This window comes from Haemaphysalis longicornis, unplaced genomic scaffold, assembly GCF_048455015.1.
Source record: "Haemaphysalis longicornis isolate Haplotype H1 unplaced genomic scaffold, Haemaphysalis longicornis Haplotype H1 scaffold_9, whole genome shotgun sequence".
Classification (NCBI taxonomy): Eukaryota; Metazoa; Arthropoda; class Arachnida; order Ixodida; family Ixodidae; genus Haemaphysalis; species Haemaphysalis longicornis.
Window position 1 is genome coordinate 89,114,747 of NW_027526460.1, and position 24,088 is coordinate 89,138,834.

General features: G+C 45.1%; 1 protein-coding gene across 1 annotated transcript in view; it reads left to right on the plus strand.

Annotated features, from left to right (window-relative positions):
• LOC144152720 (uncharacterized) overlaps positions 1 to 23,078 on the plus strand; it is a 51,710-nt gene extending 28,632 nt beyond the window's left edge. Inside the window, exons 13-20 of the mRNA XM_077684126.1 lie at positions 4,581 to 4,623; positions 5,559 to 5,803; positions 7,381 to 7,457; positions 10,644 to 10,712; positions 10,903 to 10,952; positions 11,868 to 13,426; positions 16,254 to 16,695; positions 17,985 to 23,078. Coding sequence (XP_077540252.1) covers positions 4,581 to 4,623; positions 5,559 to 5,803; positions 7,381 to 7,457; positions 10,644 to 10,712; positions 10,903 to 10,952; positions 11,868 to 13,426; positions 16,254 to 16,695; positions 17,985 to 18,013 — 2,514 coding nt within the window. The 3' untranslated portion in view covers positions 18,014 to 23,078. The remainder of the gene's footprint in view (positions 1 to 4,580; positions 4,624 to 5,558; positions 5,804 to 7,380; positions 7,458 to 10,643; positions 10,713 to 10,902; positions 10,953 to 11,867; positions 13,427 to 16,253; positions 16,696 to 17,984) is intronic.
• Positions 23,079 to 24,088: the final 1,010 nt, after the last annotated feature.

Sequence of the window (24,088 nt, forward strand, 5' to 3'; positions counted from 1 at the left end):
GAACTTTTGCTTGAGCCATTCGTTCCGTCTAGTAATATTGTCCATTGCGAAAAGACAGGAAGGGATTTACACGACTTGGGCCCCGGCTTATCACAAGTTTAATAAAAACAAGTCCAGCCGACGGCATTCACTACTACTGCACAGTCCACTTATAGCGATCCCATATATAACAATTCATTGCTTGTAATGACTGTTTTTTCTAGAACTGTAAATTTTCCCATAGGAGCTATTGAAAAAAAAAAGTGCATATAGTAAGTAGTTTTTCTTTGCATATTGATTGTAATAATCAAGCCATGGCTGTCTGGGGTGTTTTTTTGGGGGAAGTTTGTTAGAGAATTAATTAAAAAAAGCAGTGGTTGTTGAACAAATGATGAAAACATGCTTTTGAATCATCCGGCATGAGCTCGTTCCAAAAGCTCTGCAAGCAGGCACTGTGCCCGTTCTAGCACTGGCATCATGATTAGCAGTATTGATAGCCGATCTGATCCGAGCCGATCCGTTCTGCCTTTGCTGCCTGCTCTTGCTTTGTAGTTGCATTTAGCGACAGAGTCAGGCCAGTTGTGCACAATAACTCTTCGTAGAGCGCAATGGTGCTCTAATGAAGTGGAGGGCAGTCTCACTCGAGGTGAAGCTAGAAATGTTAAAAGATGCATGATAAGGGGCCATTTTAACAAGGCTCGCAATGTGTGAGCTCTTCCAGTTCACAATATCCGTCATCGTCAAGAGCTTAAAGGGCCATGCAGACGAAACACGTTTGGCTCATTCGAAAGATTGCTTCGTTAAAATAATACTGACACCACTTTTAACGCACACTTCGCTCAAATAAGCTACATAATCGGGAAAAAAGGGAATGGCCATGCGACCCACTAGCTCATTTCCCGCAACATAACCTATGATGTCATATGTCCAGCTGTGCGATTGGTTGAGGCGGGCAAAAGCAAACGCAAATTAGGCACAGCTTATAAGCTTGCCGAACGAGCTATTTGTGCTTAATTGTGATGCATATTCATTTTACAGCAGTAAGAATGCTGGGGTAAACAAAGAAAATTGCGAAAATACACATAAGAATAGAAGTAGCGATGCGCACTGCTGTTGGTACTGGGCGCACTATGCTTGTTTTAGCTGCACAGCAGGCCGCTGCTTTGGAGTTGTCTGGCATGACACTGGCCGATTGGCATAAGCGACGTTGTCTTACGTGACCCTGTTTGTCGAGCATAGACTATGTTTCATGAAACTACTACTTTCTACAGTAACAAAAACAAGCCAGGTGCAAATGCGGTCAAAAACAAAGCAGCGGCGGACAACTGTGGATGAGTATGGTAGCGCCATCTGGGAGGACTGACGGCAAGTAAGGCTGCAGAGCCGAATGATGCAGTTTGAATACGTGCACTTATGGCTTCTTTGCTGATGTCCCGAAAACACACAATTTGGCGGGAAAATCAAAATTTTAGCCTAAACCGATTAATTTCTCAGTGATTATGGCATCATTTGCTGCTGGACAATCGCTGGGGGCACTATAAAACACGAAATCTTGCGAATAAAACCAACTTGTATTTTGTCTGCATGGCTCCTTGTGACAAAAAAAGAGCCCTGTGACAAAAAAAGAGCCTTCGATGGCCACCACAAAGAGAGAAGACAATTCTGTCACTCCATCAGTGAATTTCACTTGCATTGGCTGTCTCTCGACATGTTCAGGCAGCACTGAACTAACAGCATTATGGGTAGATACACTTTGCCGGAAATGTAACGAGACTTGTCGGGTGCCGTGGCACATTATTCGTGCTTCCCTTGTCCCTTTTTGCCACGTTTTTTCCGCCCACTTAACCACACTGACCACACACCCTGAGGACGCTGCCACAGCGAAGTATGTGATTCGCCGCTTTTTTGCCACGCTGTTCCTTGCTTCGACGCAGTGCCGGTGGCCTGTGGCTAGCATGCGTAAGTGGCTGCTGAAGCTCGGGGGTTTTCGAACCCCGTTTGGTCGTTCCCAGAGGCTCGTTTTTGAAGAACTCTTCTCGTCACGCATGCCTCGTCCTCAAAGCTGGACTCTGTTTCTTCCGATTTGGTTTTGCACGGCTTTTTGTCTGGCCTGTTTAAAGTTATTTTTTTCAACTCCAATAAATAAGCAGAAAATGACAAGTTACCATCGATTCATGTGCCTAGCTTAGTTCATGCTTGCAGGCATTGTAAAGCATAACTGGGCAGCGTTGGCACAAGCTAAGTTCTTTGGACTAAAACTTTGAGAACAAATTGTTTGGTTATCTAACAGACCAGTTGAAATGGAAACGCACCCCTTTTAAAGTCTTGCATATAATTTTGCTTTGGGCGTACGACTCACCATTATCTGAAACAGCATTTGTGTTTGGATCAAATTTTCGAAAAACCCATTTGTTTAATATGTGTATACACACAGGGAAGTTCTGAATCCTCAGGAACTTTTTACATCCGTGCTGTTCTTGCAAAAAAAAGAAAGTAAAGAAAATGACAGTAAATGGAGAGAGAAAGTGGAAGCTAAAACGTCGTTAGAGATGTACAGGGCAGAGGAATTGGGCATCAGAAAGGTAAATTTTTAGGATAATTCCAAGGGCAGTGTTTTGCTTTTTGAGGCTAGAGCAGGTTGCTTGCGAACTAAGAGCTTTGTGGGGAAGTATACAGAAAATGAGGTGGTATGCGTGGTCTGTGGAAAAGAAATGAACACTATGCGCCACATATTTTTAAAATGTGAGTGTATTCATCCAAATCTTCAAGAGGGAAATATTCAGCTTCCAGAAGCCCTAAGATTTAAGGGTAGAACAGAGGGAGTTAACTTCAAGGCTGCCGAAACGACTAAAAGGAAGATTAGAATGCTGGTGGGTGAAAAGCAGAGGGGGGAATAATGCCTAGGGCAGCTAACACCTGCAACAGAAAAAATTAAGTATTTTGTGTTTGCCCTCGAGCAGCGCTAGTATGAAACCAAGAGTATAGAACATAGATATATTAGTTTTTTTCTTGGTAAGATGACACATCATCACCCCGTTTCAAAAATGATACCGCAATCAATCAATCAATCAATCAATCAATCAATCAATCAATCAATCAATCAATCAATCAATCAATCAATCAATCAATCGATCGATCGATCGATCGAGCACCTTGCATACATGAGCATGGTTTGGTTCTTGTGCGAAAGGTATTCAGTATTCTTACCTGCTTTTCATGAATGGCCCGTTCAGCCACTTTTTGTGGGCTTTCTAAGTGAGTGGCTTGAAATTTTATACAAGCGTTGCCGTGTGCATTGTTTTTTTTGGCTTTGGTTGTTGAAGTCGGTGTTCCGATTGTAATGCGCCTACCTGTTTGTTTGCTTTTGCTTTATTGCTATTTAATCTTGCCACGAAAATGCTGTCACAAGTTAGGTTAATGTCAAGCTGCATTAGTGGGGAGTTTTTGTAAACACTACTATTCTGACAATACCACTTTTTCTGGCGGAATATGGTGTTTTGGCCAAGTGTTTACGTAACACGTAAATTAGAGTATATTGTGTACCATATTTCACTATATTATGTAGATGTGGTATATTTTATTTTTATACAATACTGTACTGATTATGTACGGGGATGTTTACGTAATATTATATTAAATTATGTACATTTACTGTAATATTACGGTACATGGTGGGGTGCCCCAGTGTTTAAGCTTAGTTTTTAGAGATACAAAAAATATTTTTTTTGTCTGCCACCAGAGTCGCGTTGATGGATACAAATGTGCACGCAACCTGTAAAGCTTGACTGGCTGTCTTAAGTTTTATATAGCTAGACGTGTTGGTTTGCTTTGATGTTGTAAACAGTCCCCTACAATCGGCTTTCCCGGAACAGCCTCAAAGTCAGCCATTTCAATCATAATTTGAATTGCTGGTAACAGGTTACCCACACACGCGCACACACGTGCACCTACACGCGCACAAATTCATCCAAAAAAGTCTATAGAGTGTGTGTGGAATGTTTATTATTCTTGTATCCATTAGTGTGAATGGCTCTTCAGACTTTACACACTGGCAGGGAGTGGGAAAACAAACTTATAACATAGTTCATAACATAACATAACATGACAAATCATAACATAACGCCGTCATGCACACTTTTTCGTTGCAACCAGGGTTGGTGGTTTGCTGGAAGTTTTTTTTCAAATAGGCTACTTTTGTTGTAGTTGTAGCACTGTGCAGTTGAACAGTTACGAGTGCTTGTTTCAGTGTTGTGTTTGTCCGTGTCACTGGCGCTGTTCTAGGCTAGCTTTTACCGCGAGCTTATAGCAGTCGCATTTTTATTTTAATGATCCCCAGTAGCCGCTTTGTTATTGGGTGCGTTTTTCAGCCTTTTGGCACCATTTGTTCTGTCTGCCTGAAGTGTACAAGTGTTTGTTCATGTTTTGAAGTGTTTGTTTCTCTTGCGTTTCGTTACGTTTTGTATTGTGCCTGCCGTGTTTGTTTCCGTCTTGTTGCACGCCCTTCGTCTGTCTCCTTTTTGCTAGCAGTGTTTGTGTTTTGTTCCTACATAGATTTTTTCTTTCCTTTTGCTTCCCCTTTTTTTTTGCACTCGCCATTGCAGCCTCCACCGATGAACACAAAGACACAATGTTCAGAGAGACTCGGTGAGTTTGTCGACGACTGGTACACGGTGACTCCTTGAACCCCCCTTCTCCTTCTCTCTTTCCACTGGAGTAATGTTGGTCAATTCCTCTAAGGATTGAATGCCTCGAGATCTTTTCATTCTTCCCTGCTTCAATTCCTGTTGTGTTCAGGAGAACGAACTAGGCAGAAAAAGTTCCAAGTGACTATGATAATTTTTTGATGTGTTCTCATATCAGCCCCAGATGTTTAAGGACATTGTGTGCGTGTGTGTGCCTTTGTTTAAACTGTTTTACCTGTGTGTGTGCATGTGCGTGTGTATGTGTGTTGTGAAAGCGTCAAAGCAAACCTGGGAAATTTATGATTGGGCCCTCCATAAAGTCCGTGCGTGAAATTACACTTCAGCAAATGGTGACATGTTTGTCGATGTGCAAAAACGAAAAAGAAAAAAAAGAAAAGGAAGAGATGCTCACGTGCAGGATATTCTTGCATTGTGGTAGACCAACATGTGTGGACCAAAGTAGCTGAAACATAGTGCAGAAACTTGGTGCCACTGCTGCACTTCTTCAGCAGGGGGTCCGTGCACATCGCTGTGCTGTGCTTACTGTACTCGCTGTAGCTGTTTTTTCCGTAGTGGGGTTACTGCTGGACTTGCGCTACCGGTTGTCGTAGCCATAGTAATAGTTGTGCTTTGCTGAAGGTAGCGGAAGTTTTTTCCAGCCAGCTGTGAAGTGGTACCGAACTTTCTCTGTACCTCACACTGAGCCCCAAGTCAGTGTCTTTCACTTCTCCAGACGTGGTTGCCAACATATTCTGTAAACGTAGAACCCGTTGGAGTGCTATCAAAGTGGTGAGGCATGTGTACAGAATGGGTGAGCGTTGTAGTGTGTGTTCCGTCTGCCGTGTGCAAACGCTGGCCCCCCTGAACCGCACGCCTGACTCCCCGCTGTGTTTGCAGGTCATCGTGGGGTGCCGTGCCCGGAGCTGGGGGTGGCCGAGTGCGAAGGGTGGCTCCTCCGGCGCCGCTGGTGCCGGGGGGGGAGGCAGGGGGGGCAAGCACCCCCCTTCCTCCTAGCGGGGGCAACGACGGGGCCGAAGGGGGTGGCGAGCAGCCAGCAGCAGCCGCAGCCGCAGCTGCCACCCTGGCGCCGCCGCTGGGCGCTCCTCCGGGGTCCCCAGCTCTTCCTCTACGCCTCTCCCCAGGTAAGAATGTGAAAGGTAGAAAAAATGGCCGATGATTACTGTACTTCCTAATGCAAAATTTGTCTGCAACTGCAGTCTTCTCGGTCACAGCGCATAGATGCTGCATCTCGGGAAGAGATCGTGTGATAAGTGATAACGCTACTCTGCCGTTATCTCGCAGTGCGTCGCCACCGCCCAGCATTTTGTTGTAAATAGTGTTTAAACCTCCCGCGCAAATGCCAGTGATAGTCAGCCTCTGCGTTGGCGGCGCGAACTGTGTCTCAGAAAGCGATCGCAATCTGCGTCTCGGGGAGTGAACGCGTTATCATTGAGTGCGCGACGGCACGCACTGCTATGGCGTCATCGTGCAGCGCGTCGCCACCGCCCAGCACGTGTCACGGGCTCCCCCTCACTCTTTCGCCACGTATGTAATATTTGATATTTTCTGTCATGAACACATAACCTAGGGATTTCACGCTTGAAATCATGACCTTTGGAAGCCTATTTAAAGCCCCGTTAAGGCCTGAAAAAGGTTTTGTGTTAGGATTGAGCAGTGACGGAACGATCGTCACAACACATTGTCACCGTCGTCACCACCTACCCCTCACTATAACTGGGGAGGTGCAGGGTGGAACAAAGAAGCGCATCATTGTTCAAGTGCAGTGTTTACCGCGAATGCCAGCATCTTCGAAAGTTGGCTTACAATGGTTTCCTACAGGTTAGAGCAATGAAGAATGATATAAATTTGCCAATTATTGTGCGTGCATTTTATTGTTAATATCATGTGACAGTGCAAAAGCATTGCAATATCACCACACTGTCACCTAATTACAGTTCGCTTCTGTTAATACAAAGTTCACGGGGGCTGGAAAAAACTTCGAATTAACCGAACTTCCATTGAAAGAAAGAGCACAGTGACAGCATTGTTAGCAGTCCGCAACACGTCTCCATTCTTGATTCTGTTCAGAATCCCGGACTTCTATTCCCAAGTTGAGCCACTGCTTACATGGTGCTGTGTGTAACAACAAAAAAAGTTGAGAACTTATCAACTGTACGCTGCCTTAGTTGCGATGGAGCCAACGTCAGTACAGAACATGGTGCTGTTTTTGCGCTTGAAAATTTTGAATTTTAGCGAGAAAGGATGGTCACCTCGATGCTTTTTATTCAAAATAACTTCCAATTCACTGATATACTGAATTATAGCTTCGAATTATCAAACAATTTTTTTCATTGGATTGCACGTAAAATTGCAGGGACCAGCACTGCACTTCCAGTCAAACGGAAATTCCAATTAAGCAACTTCGAATTATCGAAAGTTTACCGTATCACAATGATTGATCGGTTATGAGGTTTAAGGTGCCAACGCAACACAGGCGATGAGGAGGTGCGTGTTGTGGAGGGCTCTGGATTAATTTTGACCCGGGTTAATTTTCTAACGTGCGTTGGAATCTCGAACACACAGGCGTTTTCACTTTTTGCCTTCATCGACTGTATCACTATTGCTGTGCTGTCATTTCGCATCATGTTGCGTGACCATCCTTACCTTTTTTTTTTGTTTTTTCGTTCTCGCGTTTGATGCGCGCACGTATTACTTGCAGGACCAGAAAGCAGAATGCCTGCTGTATGTGCCTGGTTTTGTGGCGTCCCTTGCGCTCGACTGTAAATCTAAAAACTGGTGAGTGTGAACGCATTTTTAACAGCCAAGCTGTTTAGCAAAGCGTAAATTTTAGTGTCCGCAGTTAAAAGTACCGAGAAATTTCCGAGTGCACGTGTGAGTGTGTGCCTTGCGGCGACTGCCCGGCAGTTAACAAACCACGAAAATGCCTAGCACTCGTGGGTGCGTGCCTTGCGACGACCGCCCCGTGTCCCTGGTGCACGTTTGTCAAGCCAAGCACACCCACTTAGTAAGATAAGGCAAGATCGGCCAAAAAAAGACTCCAGTCTCACAATAAAAGTTCTTCTATATATATGTGTTCGCCGTAATCGCGGTGACACTTGCTCGGTATGAGAAAGACACGTCATAGCGTACGCCCCTCAAAGGTGGTGTCCAGTGATTATCACTTCCAGAAAAATGAAGGAAGCTCACACTTACAGCAACAAAGATGGAGTAAAGATCGTTGCGGCAGCGAAGAAGAAGCAGATCGCCTGCAATCGTGCATGTAAACCTTCGTGATGGTCGTGAAGGTTGCGTGCAGCTTCGCAACCTTCAAGTCTTACGCGTTAGTGTGAGCTTTTGCCCGTGACGCCACGGCGCTGCTCACCGAATCGCAGCCAGTTGCGTTTGAAATGAGGTCGGCCACTTAAGGGTGCCGTGAAAACAAAGTGCAACTGTGTTAAATTTGAATGAACTAGAATTTGGTAACTCACACAACTACATTCCAGCCATGAAAGACGTATTCTAACGGAAAAAATGGAAGAAATATAAAAAAACTTTCAAATTTCACGCTACCGTGACGCAATATGGGGCAGCACTAGAAATGTAGTTATCAGCGTATTAAATGCATGTTAGCGTTAGAGTAATACGGCCAAATGGAACTGGAGGTCCCACTACAATGGCCCAGTCTTGCTTCTTGGTGGTGGCTTAGTTCGGCAGCCGCCCATCACCCAAACGAGATTCCTTGACGTCGTAGAGCAATCGCCAGAAAGTGGACAGGGTGTGGCCACTGCTTCACATTTTCTTTGAAAATCTCCGTTATTTTTTTTATTTTGCGATAAAATTTGTATTGTTTTTATCGGGACAAAGCAGTTTTTTTAGCGAGCCAAATTTGGGTTTTTTTTTTGTGGCCCCTTTAGCATGAGATGTCTACCAAGGACACATTCTTACGTAGTGGAAGAAATAAATGCGGTGTAGTTGGCACTCGTTATTTAATTTTCTTGCTGTTGAAACCCTATACACTGGCATGAACTGGAATTGCGAGTTAGTTTTTGTGTAGAAAAACGTAACTGTAAAGATTGCGACTTTTGAACCAAGAAATTTGTAAGCTGGCATTTCTAAAACTTATTTCTTTAAATTTCTAAAGCTGCAATTTCTTTTTCATCTTTTTATTGCTTTTACTGTTGACACTGGGTTTTGTAAAATGGAATGGAGTGCTAATTTTTTTATTTGGCGAACGAATTCGGATTTGCCAGAAAAGCTGGGGCACACCTTTTTCTTGAACTTGTGAAATACTTTTGCAGTTCCGAACAACTTCTTGCAAATACGGATTTCATTTTTATCACCTGTTTCAAGAGTAATTTCTCTCACAGCTCACAAATGCTGTGGCATTTCGCAAGCTATGGTAGCGGACATTATACCTGTGAATGTTGCATAGTAAGACACATCTGCTGCAAGGATACTGCTGTATTGAATCAGCTTTCGCGTAAAGTCTGAAGATTCCTTGGATGACGAGAGGACTGTCTTGCAGCGGTAAATGCACCCAGAAATAAAAGCAACTCAATTCTTGTAATAGAGTAATGCTGATAGAATTTTTGCAGTGATGATGTTATCTTCATTATTTGTTATTAGGACAAAAAAATCAATATGCATTGATAGCAAATTTCGTAATAGTAAATGGTCACTGAAAATCTTGCATTTCGTTCTTTATAATTTATTTTCGTTAGTGTGTCGGTGCAGCTGTGAACAAATTCTCATAAGCTATGGTGATTGATTCGTGAAAAAGGCATAGCCGCATAAGTTTTGTGGCAGCCATTACGCTCCAAGAAAGATTGCATAATCACATTTCCTGTAGCTTTCAAATCTGTGCATCTGGACGTCTTGGAAATGAAGCTCTAGCAAGGTTGCGCAGGTATGGGTTTGTGTATGTATAATATGTGTTATATCGCTGCACACATTTTGTTGCCAGATTGACCTTTGTCATGGGCCATGCAGACAAAATACAAGTTTGTTTGATTCGAAAGATTGCGTGTTCTATGGTGCCCCCAGCGCTTGTCCCAAAGTGAACGATGCTGTATTCACTTCCAAATTAATCAATTCAAGTTAAAATTTTGATGGTTTCGCCAAATTGTGTGTTTTCGTGACGTCTGCAATGACGCCTTATGTGCTGGGGAGCCTTGTTTACCGTTAGTCAACCTAGATGCCGCCACCATACCGCGGCGAGCCATTTTCTGCCTATATTGGCCGTATTTGCACCTGGCTTGTTTTTGATACGGTGCTCGCTTGACAAATATGGTCACGTAAGACTGGCCAGTGTCGTCTGAGACAACCCCAAAGCGCTGCAGTGCTGTGCAGCTAAAACAGGATAGTGTGTGCAGTACAAACAGCAGTACACATCAGTACTTCTATGTTTAGATGTACTTTCGTAACTTCCACTGTTTGCCCCACCATTCTTACTGCTATAAAAAGAGTGGGCCCTGCATTTAAGCGCAAACAGCTCATTTGGCAAGCTTATAAGCCCTGCCTAATTTGCGTTTGCTTTTGCCGGCCTCTGCCATTCACAGATCTGGGCACATATGACATCATAGGTTCTGTTGCGGTAAATGAGCTAGTGGGTCGCAGGGCCATTCCTTTTTCTCCTAATTTTATAGCTTATTTGAGCGAACTTTACATTAAAAGTGGTGTCAGTATGATTCTAACGAGGCACTCTTTCAAATGAACCAAACTTGTGTTTTGTCTTCATGGCTCCTTTAAGCCGTTTTCTTGTGGCCTGTGTTTTTAAACGTCCGTTGAAGATTTTTCGAAGTACAACCCGTCTGTAAGCAAAGCTCCTAGACGAGGAAAAAAAAAGACCGTGTTCATGGTATCAAAAACATTTTACAAGTTGGAATTTTTGGGCCATTTTTGATACGTTCTGACGTTTTTATATGCTTTCCTGACACTCGACTGCACCTTATAAGCAGTATCAACTTTTTTTCCCTCCCACAGTGCCTTCAAGCTCACCAACTCAGAAAACACTTTTTATTTTGCGTCGGAATCCCAAGCTGACACTTCAAGGTAAGCGTGGACGTCCGGTTGTCTCGGCTGTGGACTTCGTGTGAGGTTTATCCTTAGAAGGCTGCTTTGCTTGAAAGTTATGTGCATTGCTTTCGTGCATAAGTTCTCAGGTCGTTGCTTTTGGGGTTGGACTGGCAGCTTCCGTAAGCTATGCTTTAGTATATTGCTGACGGCTTTTGCTATCTTCCAGATGGTTAACCAAGCTCCAGCAAGCAGCCAAAGTTTTTCCTAGCTACTCAGGTAAGAAGCCTTTGATATGTCACTCTCGGTTTCTTATTTCTTCTCTCTCTCCCTGCCCCTCTTTTTTTCTTAAAGAAATAATACTTTGACTTTTAGTCAGTGGTTTAGTTGGTGTGTAAGTATCCTAGGAGTATGAGTGTTTTGAGCACCTTGCAAAGAAAGAAAAAAAGGTAGGACGTCGATAAATTAAATCCAGTAAATCTGTTACTGCTAAGGCCAGAGAAGTTAAAGAAAGAACAGCAAAAAATAACATGGTCTCGCTAACACTGCCACGTAAGCATAAAGATCGCTGGGAATCAAAGGAGTACAGTACACTATGATCTCAGTGATACGGTTGCAATGGTCAGATGTTCGTGGTGACACAAATTAAATGAATTTCTCCATTGCGAAGCGCATTGCTTACAATGGGCTAAACTTTGGTCACGAGGAACACGTTGTTGTGGTGTAATGGATATGAATTGGTGAGGATTTCTTAGGGGGGGATTATATTGTCCCATAAAATGGTTGTTACTCGAGGTATCTTGTAAGTATTTTAAAACAAAATTATATTGCGTTTGACTGTTAAATGATTGTTCAGGGTGTTGCAAGAATAACTGAGCGTCTTTGACATTTTTTCCTTACCAAACCGCTTCTCTGTTCACCCTTGAACTTTGCAATAAGGTTGAAGTTCGCAATCTATGTTGTTTGACACCAAGCACAGTGGCAACACTTACCTCGTTTATAAAATGAATAAAAATGATTTTTGCGTGTAGAAGAGCCCCACTGACCGTCTCAAAAAAATGACTGTCCTGTTAGCTGCTATTGCTTTTGTGTTAGTTTCATGATAGCTTCTTGTTTGTTTCCTGTTTGCTCCAAAAATATCTTATGAACTCCAACACATCTCTCTCTCCCTCTCATTTCTTTTTGTAATGGCAGGTCCCTGCTTCTGGGCCAGTGACAATGACGAGGACTCGGTGCTGGACGTTTTCAAGCCGGCAACAACACGTGCCCACTTTCCTAGCCCCAAGGCCACCGCCCCAGTGATAACGCCTTCGGACAGGCCAAGGCAGCCATCTCCAAAGCCCATGCCCCGCACCATATTCCTGCGGTCGACTCTGACGCCGCCGCAACTGACCGACAGGTCCGCCATGCTTTCTCCACGGAGAACTACCGGCGAGCCTCCGACGACGTCAAGCACTCCGACTGCCTCGCTGCCCAGAAGCCGGGAGTCACCCGTGTCTTCTCTGCTGACCGCACCGTCCTCTTCGTCGCTGGAACTGTCCTCGGAGTGCGTCGACAGTCCCACGTGCAACCCAGCCGCGAAGCAGCGTCTGTCCGGTGCGTGGGACCGATTCACCGACGCCCTCAACGTTCAGCCTGCAAAGCGAGACCTTACCAGTCCCAAGTCAAAGCCACCGTCCGGCCTGTACGTCAATGTCTCCTTCAAGCACAGCAGCAATGCAGAGCAGCCGTCCACTCAAGCCAGCACGAGCCGGCGGAAGTCGGGCGAATCCATATCCACAGCCAACAACGCCTCCACCCCCGGCAGAGTGAATAAGTCGCCGTCGTCGCCGGCTTTGTCTCGCGCCGTGCAACGACGCCCGTCCTCGTCTTCTTCAAAGGTTTCCCGCAGCAGGACTGTGGACAACTTCTCAGAGGTGACCCCGAGGGAAGAAACGCTGCTGGATCGAGAGTACAACCGGGTGTTTAAGAAGTCGCCTTCGGCGTCATCCTCTCCCGATCCGGCCACGTTGTCGGACAGCCCAGCCACTTCCCCCGTGCCGCTCCTTCCGGTCTTGTCCAATTCCCTAGTTCCGCGGTGCGCCACGAGTCAGGAGATCAAAGACCTGTACACGAACCGGCGGAATTCCTGGAGGGGATCCCAGCAGGAGTTGTTGATTCCGCTGTCTTCGGTCGGCGGCGAGTTAGGGTCTCCTCTTGAAGGATGCACTGCTCAGTCGCCAGAGTACTCCTTTCGTGATTACTCAGCGCCGGAATACCCTCCGCCGCCGCAGCGGCCAGACGTCATTCCCTCCCAGTACCATCACCAAGGTCGTCCCAAGGTCGTCCCGGAAGATAGGGTTGGATCAGATCCCTGGCTTCCTCGGGGCGGTGGGAACACCACAACACCACTCTCGCAGGAGAGAATGCAGTACGGCGGTGGCGAAAAGGCATCGTCGGTGCCCTTCCTGAGGGCGGGCTCAGCTGGTGGTGTCGCACCCGTGTCGACGTGCTGCCAGGCGTCCTCTCCGCTACCTCCTCCCACGCCGTCCAAGTCGACGAGCCGATTCTTTCACTCGCCCAAGTTCCTCAAGAAGTTTGCCTCGTCGACCCGCGAGGGCCTGTCCAACATTCTCCGGTCGCCGCGGATGGAGCGGAAGAAGCTGGCCGCGGAGAGGGACATGTATGGGTCGCCCAAGCTGAGCAGGTCGGCGGGCGTGCGGCTACTCAAGTCGTCGGCGTCGGCGTCTGCGGTCTCGCCCGCACCGGCAGAGGTGAGCGTTGCCAGTTGCATGGATTCCCTCACTGATGTATGCCCTGTAGTGCTAGAAAGAAGCTAGCGATAGGAAGTCTGAAAATTTGGCAGAATAGAATGTGAGTGTACGGTGAATTTTCTAAAAAAATAAAATAAGTGTAGTCAAGAATGCGACACTGGAAGAGTAGAATGAGACATGGGTAGGTTCTACTGTGTCAAAACGGTTACTTGAAAATTGGTAAAAAGAAACCGTTCTAGATAAGACAACACACGCATTGATCATGAAGAAGGAGCACAATACCGTATTTTCGCGCGTATAACCCGCACAAAAAAATGCGAAAATTTCAGTGGCAATGGAAGGGTGCGGATAATATGCGGGGTTTTTCCTTCAGTGCAGCTTCATGGCAAATCATCTTGTGCTGTGAAGCTCCTATGCAGTAACACTGACTGAGCCTTCCATGGCAGCAATTGCGGAAAACATGCAAGGACAAGGAAGAAAAAACAAGGACGAGCGCACTCTAATGACTGAATTTTATTAGTGAATTGTGATTTTCGCCTTGCAGTCAGTGTATTCTACTTGCTAAATATACGCTTTTTCTGTCTACATGTGTAGCTTGAGCAGTAGCTTTGGTGCAGCACTTCCTGTATACGCGTCAATACGCGAGATATTTTTTTTCTTTTCCGGCAGGCTGAAAGTGGGGGTGCGGAATATATGCAGGGGTGGGTTGTATGCGTGAAAATACGGTATAGTACACCTTTATTTTATAAGCAGGGCTGCGGGTCTTCGGAGTTTATTTTTGAGCCAAATTTTGGTGTTTTTCGGAGTCTACATCTTGTAAACATACAATTCTCCGAAATTCGGGCTATATTCCACTGTATTTTAACTACTCCAAATCATAGGTAAAATGATATTTGAACACGCATGCCTGAGAACAATCGTAGAAAATTTTTGTCTCAGAGGTTTGACAGGCAGACACACATATATGTACGCAGGCACGAACAGTTATCAACTAAGCATGTACGTTTTTCTTATTACCAACTTAAAGCTTTTTGCGATACACGCTAGCCTACTTTACAAGATTTTTGTCACTGATGGAAGCATGCTGCTTTCGATTTATGATTCTCAGCATCGAAAATCCCCTTTCAACTTTTGCACTATAATTAAGTTCCCATTAAATTTTTCCCATTAAATTGACCTCTTTTATAACAGGCATTGGACGTAGAAGATTTTGGCTATCGAGAACAAGTTATCCTTGAATTTTGGTCAACAATGTCACTTGTAACAGACATTTTAACTTTAGATGCGGTGCCACCAGTTACTAACGGCAGTTGCATCTATTGTGAAATCAAAGAGAACGATAGACACCCGCACTCGCTATTCATTATAACTTCAGCAAACACACAGGGGTTCAGTCAGCTATGAAACGATGACAAGAAGCCCTGCCAATGTAAATGCAATGTACACAAGTGGTTAAAGCTTACTGCCATGCATACGAGCGTGACCGCGTGTGCAGCCTTCTGCGCCAGCCAAGAATACCGGGAGTGCACGGTGCGCTCTCCCCATTGCGTAGGTTCCAATCAAGAAGCACCGCAGATGTCGTGTCCTACGTGCCTGATGAATAGCCAGAGCGCACAGCTTCTTCCGGTGTGGGCAGGGGTGGATCCAGTTTTTTTTCTCAAGGGGGGGGGGGGTCAGCTTCTATAAGTCATGATGATGATGATGATGAGGAGGAGGAGGATAGTAGTCTTTTTAATTCACGATAAGTTTTGATGAGCAAAAATACAAGAAATATAAAAAAATGAACAACTTCTTCTGCAACCTGATGGGTCATCTTATTGGGGGTATCGATTTCAAAATTAAAGGGGGGGTCAGGACAGCCAGCCAATGGCTGTGTGGTCTGGCTATTCATCAGGCTTGTGAACTCAACATCTATGATTCTTCATCTTCTGCAGAGAGTGAAAAAAAAGAAAAAGCTTGTAGAATTTGTTGTAAAAAAACAGTGTAAGTATAGTCATCAAGCAAGCAAAGATTCAGAACTATTTCATAAATTCTGGGGGCCAAACATAAATTAGAATGAATCTTTCGCAATATGCTGTAGTGTTCTATTGAGCTTATTTTAGCCGTCGGGTGCCCACATTGAACTACTGGTTGATCAGTTAATGAAAACATGGTACCCTGCTTATGAGAGGCCTCTCATATAAGAGGCAGAAACTACTACCCGGTCTCTTATAAAGGGGTTCAACTGTACCGCAAAAAATGGCATCTGTGCTGTTGTCACACCGCAGATACTATATTTTGCTCTAATTGCATACTGGGCCTCGTCATTCGCCAAATTTGTGCATTTGCTCACTATGATTTGGACGTCCTAGAATGTAGTGGTGGAGCCCAACTGCGATAATTTCCAAGGGTGTAATTATCGTTAAAAAGTGTGAATGCCCCCACGTGCCGAAAACTTACCTCGTAATATCTGAAGCCTGAACTTCACTCCTCATTTCTTGCCGCTGTGTGCTCTAAAGTCAGTGTTCATCGGATAAATCCGAATTGTCCAAAATCTCCCCAGCGATTGAGTTTTTGGAGTTTTTAGGATAAATCCGAAAACCCGTACTTATAAGCCTCGTATCGGTATACATTAGACGTATGCGTTTACCTAGTGCGCGAAAAATCATTGCACTGGTTTGTTCTTTGCCTGTGATTTGGGTCTTTGAAGGTCTGACAATCGATTAACCGCAGTTTTAGCGTAGATGTTTTGATGCACTTTTTGACACAGTTTTGGTGTGAGGTTTTAGGCTTCTCTCAACGTTCTCCAGGAAGGGTTGGTAAAGTTTTTTCCCCGGTGCTTGCGCAGGTGCCAGAGGAGACATTGTCACCGTCGCCCCTGACGCACAAGAGCGGCAGCAGCAGCAGCCTCAACAGCAGCACCTCTGCGGGGAGCTTCGTGACGTCGTCATCGTCGTCGCACTGCTACGCCGAGGTGTTTGCGCCGCACCCGGCGATGACACCGACCGGAATGGCACCGCTGGCGCGGCCCGAGACGCCGGAGACGCCGCGCGCCCGCCCCACCATGGGGGTGTCCATGCTGAGGGGCAAGCGGCGGACCTCGTCGAGCGCGGCGGGATCCGAGGAGCGGTCGTTCTCGCCCTGCTCCCTGGCCTCGTCGGCAGGGGGAAGCGGAGGCGGTCCTCCGTACGCGCGCGACGACGGCAGCGTGTTTGGCGAGGAAGAGACGGCGTCGCCGGGCAGCGTCTTCCAGTTTGGCCACGTTGCGATGGACGGGAGCCCCGAGAGTGGTGAGAGAGCGTTGGTGTCTTTTGGGGGTGTTGAGAAGTACCGTATTTGCACGATTGTAATGCAGCCGCTGCGGTGGCTCAGTGGCTAAGGCGTTGTGCTGCTGAGCACGAGGTCGCGGGTTCGGTTCCCGGCCGCAGCGGCCACTTTTCTGGTGGAGGCGAAAAGCAAAAACGCGTGTGTGTTTGAGATTTTGGCGCACGTTAAAGATCCCCAGGAGGTCGAAATTAATCCGGAGCCCTCAACTAAGGCGCACCGCATCGCCTGCGTTGCGTCGGTGCGTTAAACCTTACAATCAATCAATCAATCAACGATTGTAACGCTTAGGTAAGTTTACTCATGAAAATCTAAAAAAGATCTAATCTAAAATAAACATTTGCAACAGCTGGATAAGGTACCTATGCCCAACGGAAGATAAGTATGCCAAAATTTGCTCACGTGTCGTTGACGGATTGTTATCAACTGAATTGAGTTGGATTTTGGGAGGAGTTTGTGTCTATGGCTACACTGCTGGACTTTTTGAAGCTGATTTCAGGTTTTCGCCCGATTGTAACGTGCGTACAAAGTTGAAGGCTGCTTTTAGCGAAAAAGCATGCGCGTTAGAGTTGTGCAAATATGGTACCTTGGAAGTTAGTTCCTTTTTTGTGAGAATATTCCTGTCTAAATTGGGCTTATTCAAATGCTAGTTGATGTCTTCTACTCCGATCATGTTTGTAAAGATATCCCTGCCCCATCCCACAGTGAGGACAGTGATTTGCTGGGGAATTGTTAGCAATATTGAAGTGATTTTTTTGATGAGACTAGTAATGTACTAGTATTGTGAAATGTTAATTTGTACTAATAGGTATGGCGACGTTCAAAAAGCAAGGACGGCACCAAGGACTAGCACTTTATCAAAGTGCTAGTTGATGTTTGCAACACCAATTATGTCGATAAAGGTAGCCTCACCCCAAAAGTGATGAGTGAAGGCAGTATCTGTTTGAAGGTCTTTCGAAATGAGTTTAAAACGTTGTGTAGTTACCCATGTTGTGTAAAACCTACTACCTTATTTACTCTAATCTAAGCACCTCCTTTTTTTTTGCGACTGTGATCCAGAAAGTGAAGGGGGTTCGAAGATTTGAAAAACTTAATTGCCCCCACGTTGCGGAAATTTTTTTTACAGCGGTAGCTTGATGAGATGGGTGCATGGAATAATGTCTTATTTATTCAAGCTAGTTGGATTTACAAATCCTAGTCCAACAACATGCTGTACCATTCTAACAGTTTCGTCATTCTTTTTTTTTTTCCCCAGCTTTAGGGAGTGGGTCTGAAAGGGATTGACGGTTCTCCTGGACTCTAGTGACTTCCTGGGACACATCAGGCGGCAAGCATCCAACCAAAACCCCCGCACCAGTATTCCTCCGTCTAGTTTCTAGGCTTCGATACAGTTTGTAGCGCTGCTTTCAGCGTGCCTGCGTAGATGCAGCGCACAGCGAACTGACATATCAACGTTGTTGCGTTGTTGCGCCTCTGAAGCCACCACTTGCCTCGCTCGAAATGCAATGCTGGCCATTGCAGAAGAGCTGTGTAGTTGACAATGCCAGTGGTAGAAGCTGTTTTCTGAACAACGTTATGGGCTGTTAAAGGAGCCATGAAGACAAAATACAATTTTGGTTAATTAAAAACTCTACTTTGTCCTGATAAGGGATACCAAATTTCATCGCAAAGTTCAGACAAGTAATCTAGATATAGAAGAAAGCGTACAAAGCAGTGGCAACATCTCGGCCACTTTTTGGCAAAGTTTCCGCAAAATCGCGGAATCTTGTTTGTGGTTAGGGAGATTGGAGATTGCTAACCAAAGCCACTGATAAGAAACGTGACTGGGTGGTTGTACTGGGGCCTCTAGTTCCCTTTGATCGTATCAGTTGAGTGCTAATGTGTAATTAACGCACTGATAACTATGTTTCCAGATAACTATGAAGTTTTCAGATAACTGATAACTATGATAGGTGCTTGCCCTTATCACGTCACAGTTGTGCATATTGCCTCAGTGTAGCATGAAATTTGAAAGTGTATCAATATGTATTTCGTTTTTCTTGGTTAAAAAAGTGTCTTCATGGCTGGGATTGAACTGAAACAGTTACCAATGGCAAGTTCTGTCAAATTGAACCCAGTTGTACGTTGTCTTCATGGCTCCTTGAAGTACCTGCATAGTCGATGTACTTTTACAGGGAGCGGGTACCCGCCTGATGTTACTGCTAGTGAATTGGCACTGGCTATTTTTCACCACTTTAATACACCGTTGCATATCAAGGCTTGAATCAGAATGGGTGCCCAGAAAAAATTGCAGTATAAGCTTGTGAAGCTTGGTGATGCAAATTTTGTTGATGTCTAACTCGATTGTGAAGCCTGGCATGCCAGACAAACTGTGGCAAAACTGTCAGTGCCAAGAAGCTTTCAGATGAAGGGTTTTACAATTCGGAACGAATGAACTTACGCGTGTATTTCTTTTAAGCTTCAGGCAGCGCATGGCAAGTGTAATGGAATAGTTGTGTGGTAAATGTAAGCGATACTGGTCGCGCGACGTCAGGAGACTCAAACGTTGTGATCTGCGTCAATATCCGCGTGTTGCGGTGATCCCCTTTTGGGATGGTGATCGTGGAAGTGCCCCAACAGCATGGCATTAAACGAGCTTGGTGAGAGCTTGATGTTCCTCATACCAAAACCTATACTGACTGGTACACCGACATACCGCCCAGAGGAGGTGCTTGTTTAGCATAAGGTTGTGGCCTCTGGCACGGAGTCTTCTGTACCGTGCATTATTTTTAGTACTGTTGTGAAGCAAAATAAGCAAATAAGTGCCACAGTGTCTCCCGTACTCAGTGCCATTATTTTGTTCCTCGCCGGTCGTGAGGCATTTCAGTCGAACTCTGTGGTGCTTTCGCAGTTTTGAATCGTGCCCTTCTGTGGACACTTTGTCGTGAATGACAGGGGGCGAACTTTGGGATGCTTGCGTTGTATCATAAGTTGGTGTGTAGGTTGAACTGGTGTCACTTGTAGTTGCTTTTTAGTGAACTGCTGTTGCCTATGTAAAATAACCTCTTTTTTCGTCCTCTAAGTGCATTTTGTGTCCAGTCGATGGCTTGGACTTCATCTATGGTTTTAAATGGGCTGCGGTCGAGAGTGTATGTTAGTGCTGCTTATTTCTGCAGCCGAGTGTAAATTGCGCACTAACCTTAGGCTGGATTTGCAGTGCCGTTTTATCGTACCTCTTTTGCCGCCATAGCTTCGCGTTTGTGTACACCACTGTCCTTGCGGTCGTCTACTCTGCAGGTTATTCTTAGGCGTTGTTTCAGTGAGGCCACCTTATGAAGACTGTCCTTGTCTTGTCTTGTGAAGCTCTGCAACTGACTCCCCTCCTTTTTTTTTACACATTCATTTGTGGCTCAGTAAAGCAGTGTCTGTTATCCTTTGAGCTTGACTTTCAGAAGTGTCTGTGAACAAAGTTATCACAGTGTTTTTTTGTGAGCAGTTCCTGTTGTGTTAAACGTGTACATATCAGTGGGGCAAAGGGGGTGTTTTAGTCGTGCCAGCTGCCTAAACTGCACTGTTTTGAGGCACATAGGATGTTAACCGTGAATGCGTTGTTGTAAACTGGTAAGGTTAGGGGAAGAACAATCTATATGGGGTTGAATGTATAAGCAATGCCCTTACACTCAAGTGCTTGCCTCGTGGACAATTGTGGCTTGTTTGGCTTCTTTGCCCTGCTTCATTGTTGTGCAGGGAAGCCAGAATAAAGGTTTGAGCTGTAAAAGTGCCAGAATGTTTGTGCTATGTGGGAAAGCCAACTTGTTACGTCTCTTTCAAGGTTAGGGAAGTCAGAATGCCACAAGAGCTTGGTCCACGTACCGCGTTACGGGATAAGTTGCAGCTCATACGACAATAAAACGTGCTGTTGGGCTAGTGGGTGCATACTGAATGGGAGTCCTAGCCCAAAAAAGACGAGGACGGTTGCAGACGAGACAGGCGCTTGTCTCGTCTGTCACTGTTCTCGTCTTTTTTGTGCAAAGCCTCCCATTGAACACATGAGTCCACCGCGGCAGCTCACCGGCTAAGGCGTTGTGCTGCTACGCCCAAGGACACGGGTTCGCTTCTCGGCTGTGGCGGCCACTTTTCCGGTGTAGGCGAAAAACGAAAACACTGTGTCCAGAGATTTTGGCGCACGTTTTAAGATTGCAGGTTGTCAAAATTAATCCGGAACTCTCCAGTATCTGCGCCTCGTAGCCCAAGTGTAGCTTTAGCGTACTAAACAGCCAAAACTTGAAAATGTTGCACACGTTGTGTCACACTTCCAGCGCAAATGCGAAATAGTATGCGGAAAGCCAATCTTTATTCCCCATTTATGTGCTCCCAATGACATGGGTGGCCTGTAAGCTTGCAAAATGTTCATCTGAACATCAAGGATGGTGTGTGAGGAAGATTCGCTTGCCTGATCCAGTAAAGGGAGTAGCTGTAGTTTTTCAGACTTTCTCGCTTTGCCGGGCTCAGTCTGCCTACAGTGTGTTGAGCAAAGAGTGTTGCTGTCTTTGACGTCTTTTTACACACGTAGCTGTGTCATTCCTCATTCCGTGTGAAATAGTCAGTGCAGGTGAGCCAAGGAGGAAACGTCCTGCCGTCTTTTAACTCAGGGGCCAACTAAAACCATCTAATCAAACGCTTATCAGTGGTGTTCCTTCTTTTTATTTAGTGGTATCTTTGACTAGCTCGTATTCTAGCAGCCGTTGAATGGTGTGTGCATTATGAATGGTTACACAAGCAGTCATTGTTAGGAATTTTTCAGCAGACTGACTGGTTGGTGGAAAAAATAGTGCACCACATTTGTTGGTATATCGTTTCCGTGTGATGCTGTTCTGACAATTGTAACTGCTCGTTCAATAAGCAGATGTGTTCAAGACTTTGCAGACAGGGACGGATGTTTGTTAGGATGGTTTCCCACATTAGATGACGTGCTTTCCAGCCAGTCAATCGTCACAAACGCCACTTTTGATGTTGAGGCGTTTGTTCAGGCATCTATGTGTTTCGTGCTGTTAGGAAATGTTTGCTCAGCTGGTATACTCCGGGTTGACAAAGGCTTGTGGGGGGAATGGCCGTAATGAAGTGAGTGACATTGAAATGAGTGACCGAAGCAGGGAATTTTGCTGGCACGTGTTCAGAGGAATGTACAGGGTAGAGCTTCGTGTGTGTGTATGTGCGCCAAACTGATTTGCAGTGGTCGAGTTTGTATTGTATTGTATCTATCGCAGCTTGTTCTTTTGTTAGTATCCCTTCCCGTAGCATACAAGTAGTCTAGCCTTTCTAATTTACTTTTTTACCCATTCTTTATTCGTTAATTGCGAAATTGCACAGGCACTGTTTGCAGTACTGTGCTAAAGAAAGAAAATTAATTTGTAAGTTTCTGTAGGCAGCCTGATTAATGATGCAAAAATCGTTTGAGCTTTCGGGAAATTTTAAACTGCAACTATATTTCCTCACTGTAGATGTAGATCACAGCGCAGTGGACTTTGCAGTAGGCTAAGTTTGAAGAGATTTCTTGTGGTATAATCTAGCTTAAACAAGCTGGTTAGATTGGGGTTGGATTGGATTGGATTAAACTGGTTGGGTCGGGGCGCTGGAAAGTTGAGACCTGAAAGTTGTGCACGTGTTCTGTAGATAAAGATTATTTACTGGGAGCATGAAATGCTTTGTAATGTCACGCGACTTTTGCCCGCACACTTACAGTGGCATGTAACTATTTTTGACGATGGGAAATTCAGCACTGCTAAATTTTTGTTCTAGAAGAAGCTGAACAGTTGGTGTAACTCTTTCCTGTATTTTCACTCACGGCTCTCAGTTAAACGACAAAAAAAAAAAAAAAGCTCGTCCATTCTCATGTTTGTCTTTGAACATATGTGTTGTACAGGAACAGGAAACAACGTGACGGGTCAACCCACTCAAGGACGCTTATAGCATTCGGCCCCTTGTAATGTTGTTCCTGTTTGTATTTGACAGGACTGTATATGCTTTCCTCTACAATAATATTGTCACACGCCACTAACTTGTCCTGTGTGCTATTGTTGGCAAATAACTTGTCATAGAACTTGCTTTACTTGTAGAAACTCGTTTTAAATCCGTTGACGGAATTTTTCGTTTCTTACTAAATCTTTCTGGTGAGAGCGTGAAGGTGTGGAAAGTGTTGCTTTTTGATTTTAGAGTACTGACAGCATGAGTGAAGTGACATTAACTTTTTTTTAATGAATGCTGCTACGATGTACAAATGTATATTTCTTTTTTTCTTCCGGTTATGTAAATAGGTCTGTATACACATCGTGCTTATAATAAATATTTTATCCAGTGTTATGCTTCATAACAGCTTGTTGAGAGTTGTCATTGCTTCTGAGCCTCTACCGCTGTGTTAAACAATCAGCCGCCTTCGTACAGTGCGGGGTGCCTATAACACCATTGCTCCTAGTGTCACTTTCAGCTGCCTCTCAGCATTTGATGACAGAAGGGCACGCTCACTTAACTTCGTAGCCATCCTCTGGTTAAAAATATCCCTACTCCGCTCTGAATTTTGTTGCTTATTGAAAGATGTGTGCTGATTGTGCTGCACACCTTCTGAGCATGGCAAAGGAGGGCATTCTTGCTGGAACCACATCATATTGAACCTCCTGCACTGAATTCATCAAGAAGGTTACGAATATTCGCACAAAAATGCTCGCACATTCTCATAGCCTGCTCCGAAGTCCTGGCTCGTAGTGGGTCGTTTTTTCGTAGATTCCAGGAAGTGCTGATAGTTGATCTCCTGTGCCTTGGTATTCGGTGGCCTGAGTATACAGGTACTCCTAGTGCTGCTACAGCGAAAGCAGCAGGTGGCATCTACGGTATGCATGTCTTAAGATGTGAGACGCAGTAGCATTACCTTGTCGTTGAGGCAGTAGTTTTGGAACAGTGCTGCTGCATTCACAGAAGTTCTGAATGGCAGCTGAGAGTGACACTAGCAGCAACAGTTTCATAGGCAACTTGTATGGTACGAAGGCTGCTGGGAGTGCATCACTTTTGTTACACACGCCTGCAGTAACACACTAGGGCTTCGATAAACGAGTGGCAGTTTCTTGGTTATCAGCTAGTGCTTGATGCACCGTGTCAACGTTTTTCAGAGTTGGGACTAAAGGGGTTCCCACGCCACCATGATTGTGAAATAGCGGTGTTGCTCAGGGAGCAAGTACAGTAAACCCTCGTTACAAGAGACACTGTTACAAGAGACACTTGGTTATAAGAGACATTTCAATGAAAATGATTTGGTCGGTTTTCCTATGTTCGCCATGTTGCATACAATAAACCTTGGTTACAAGAAACAAGTTTCTTGGTTCCCTTGAG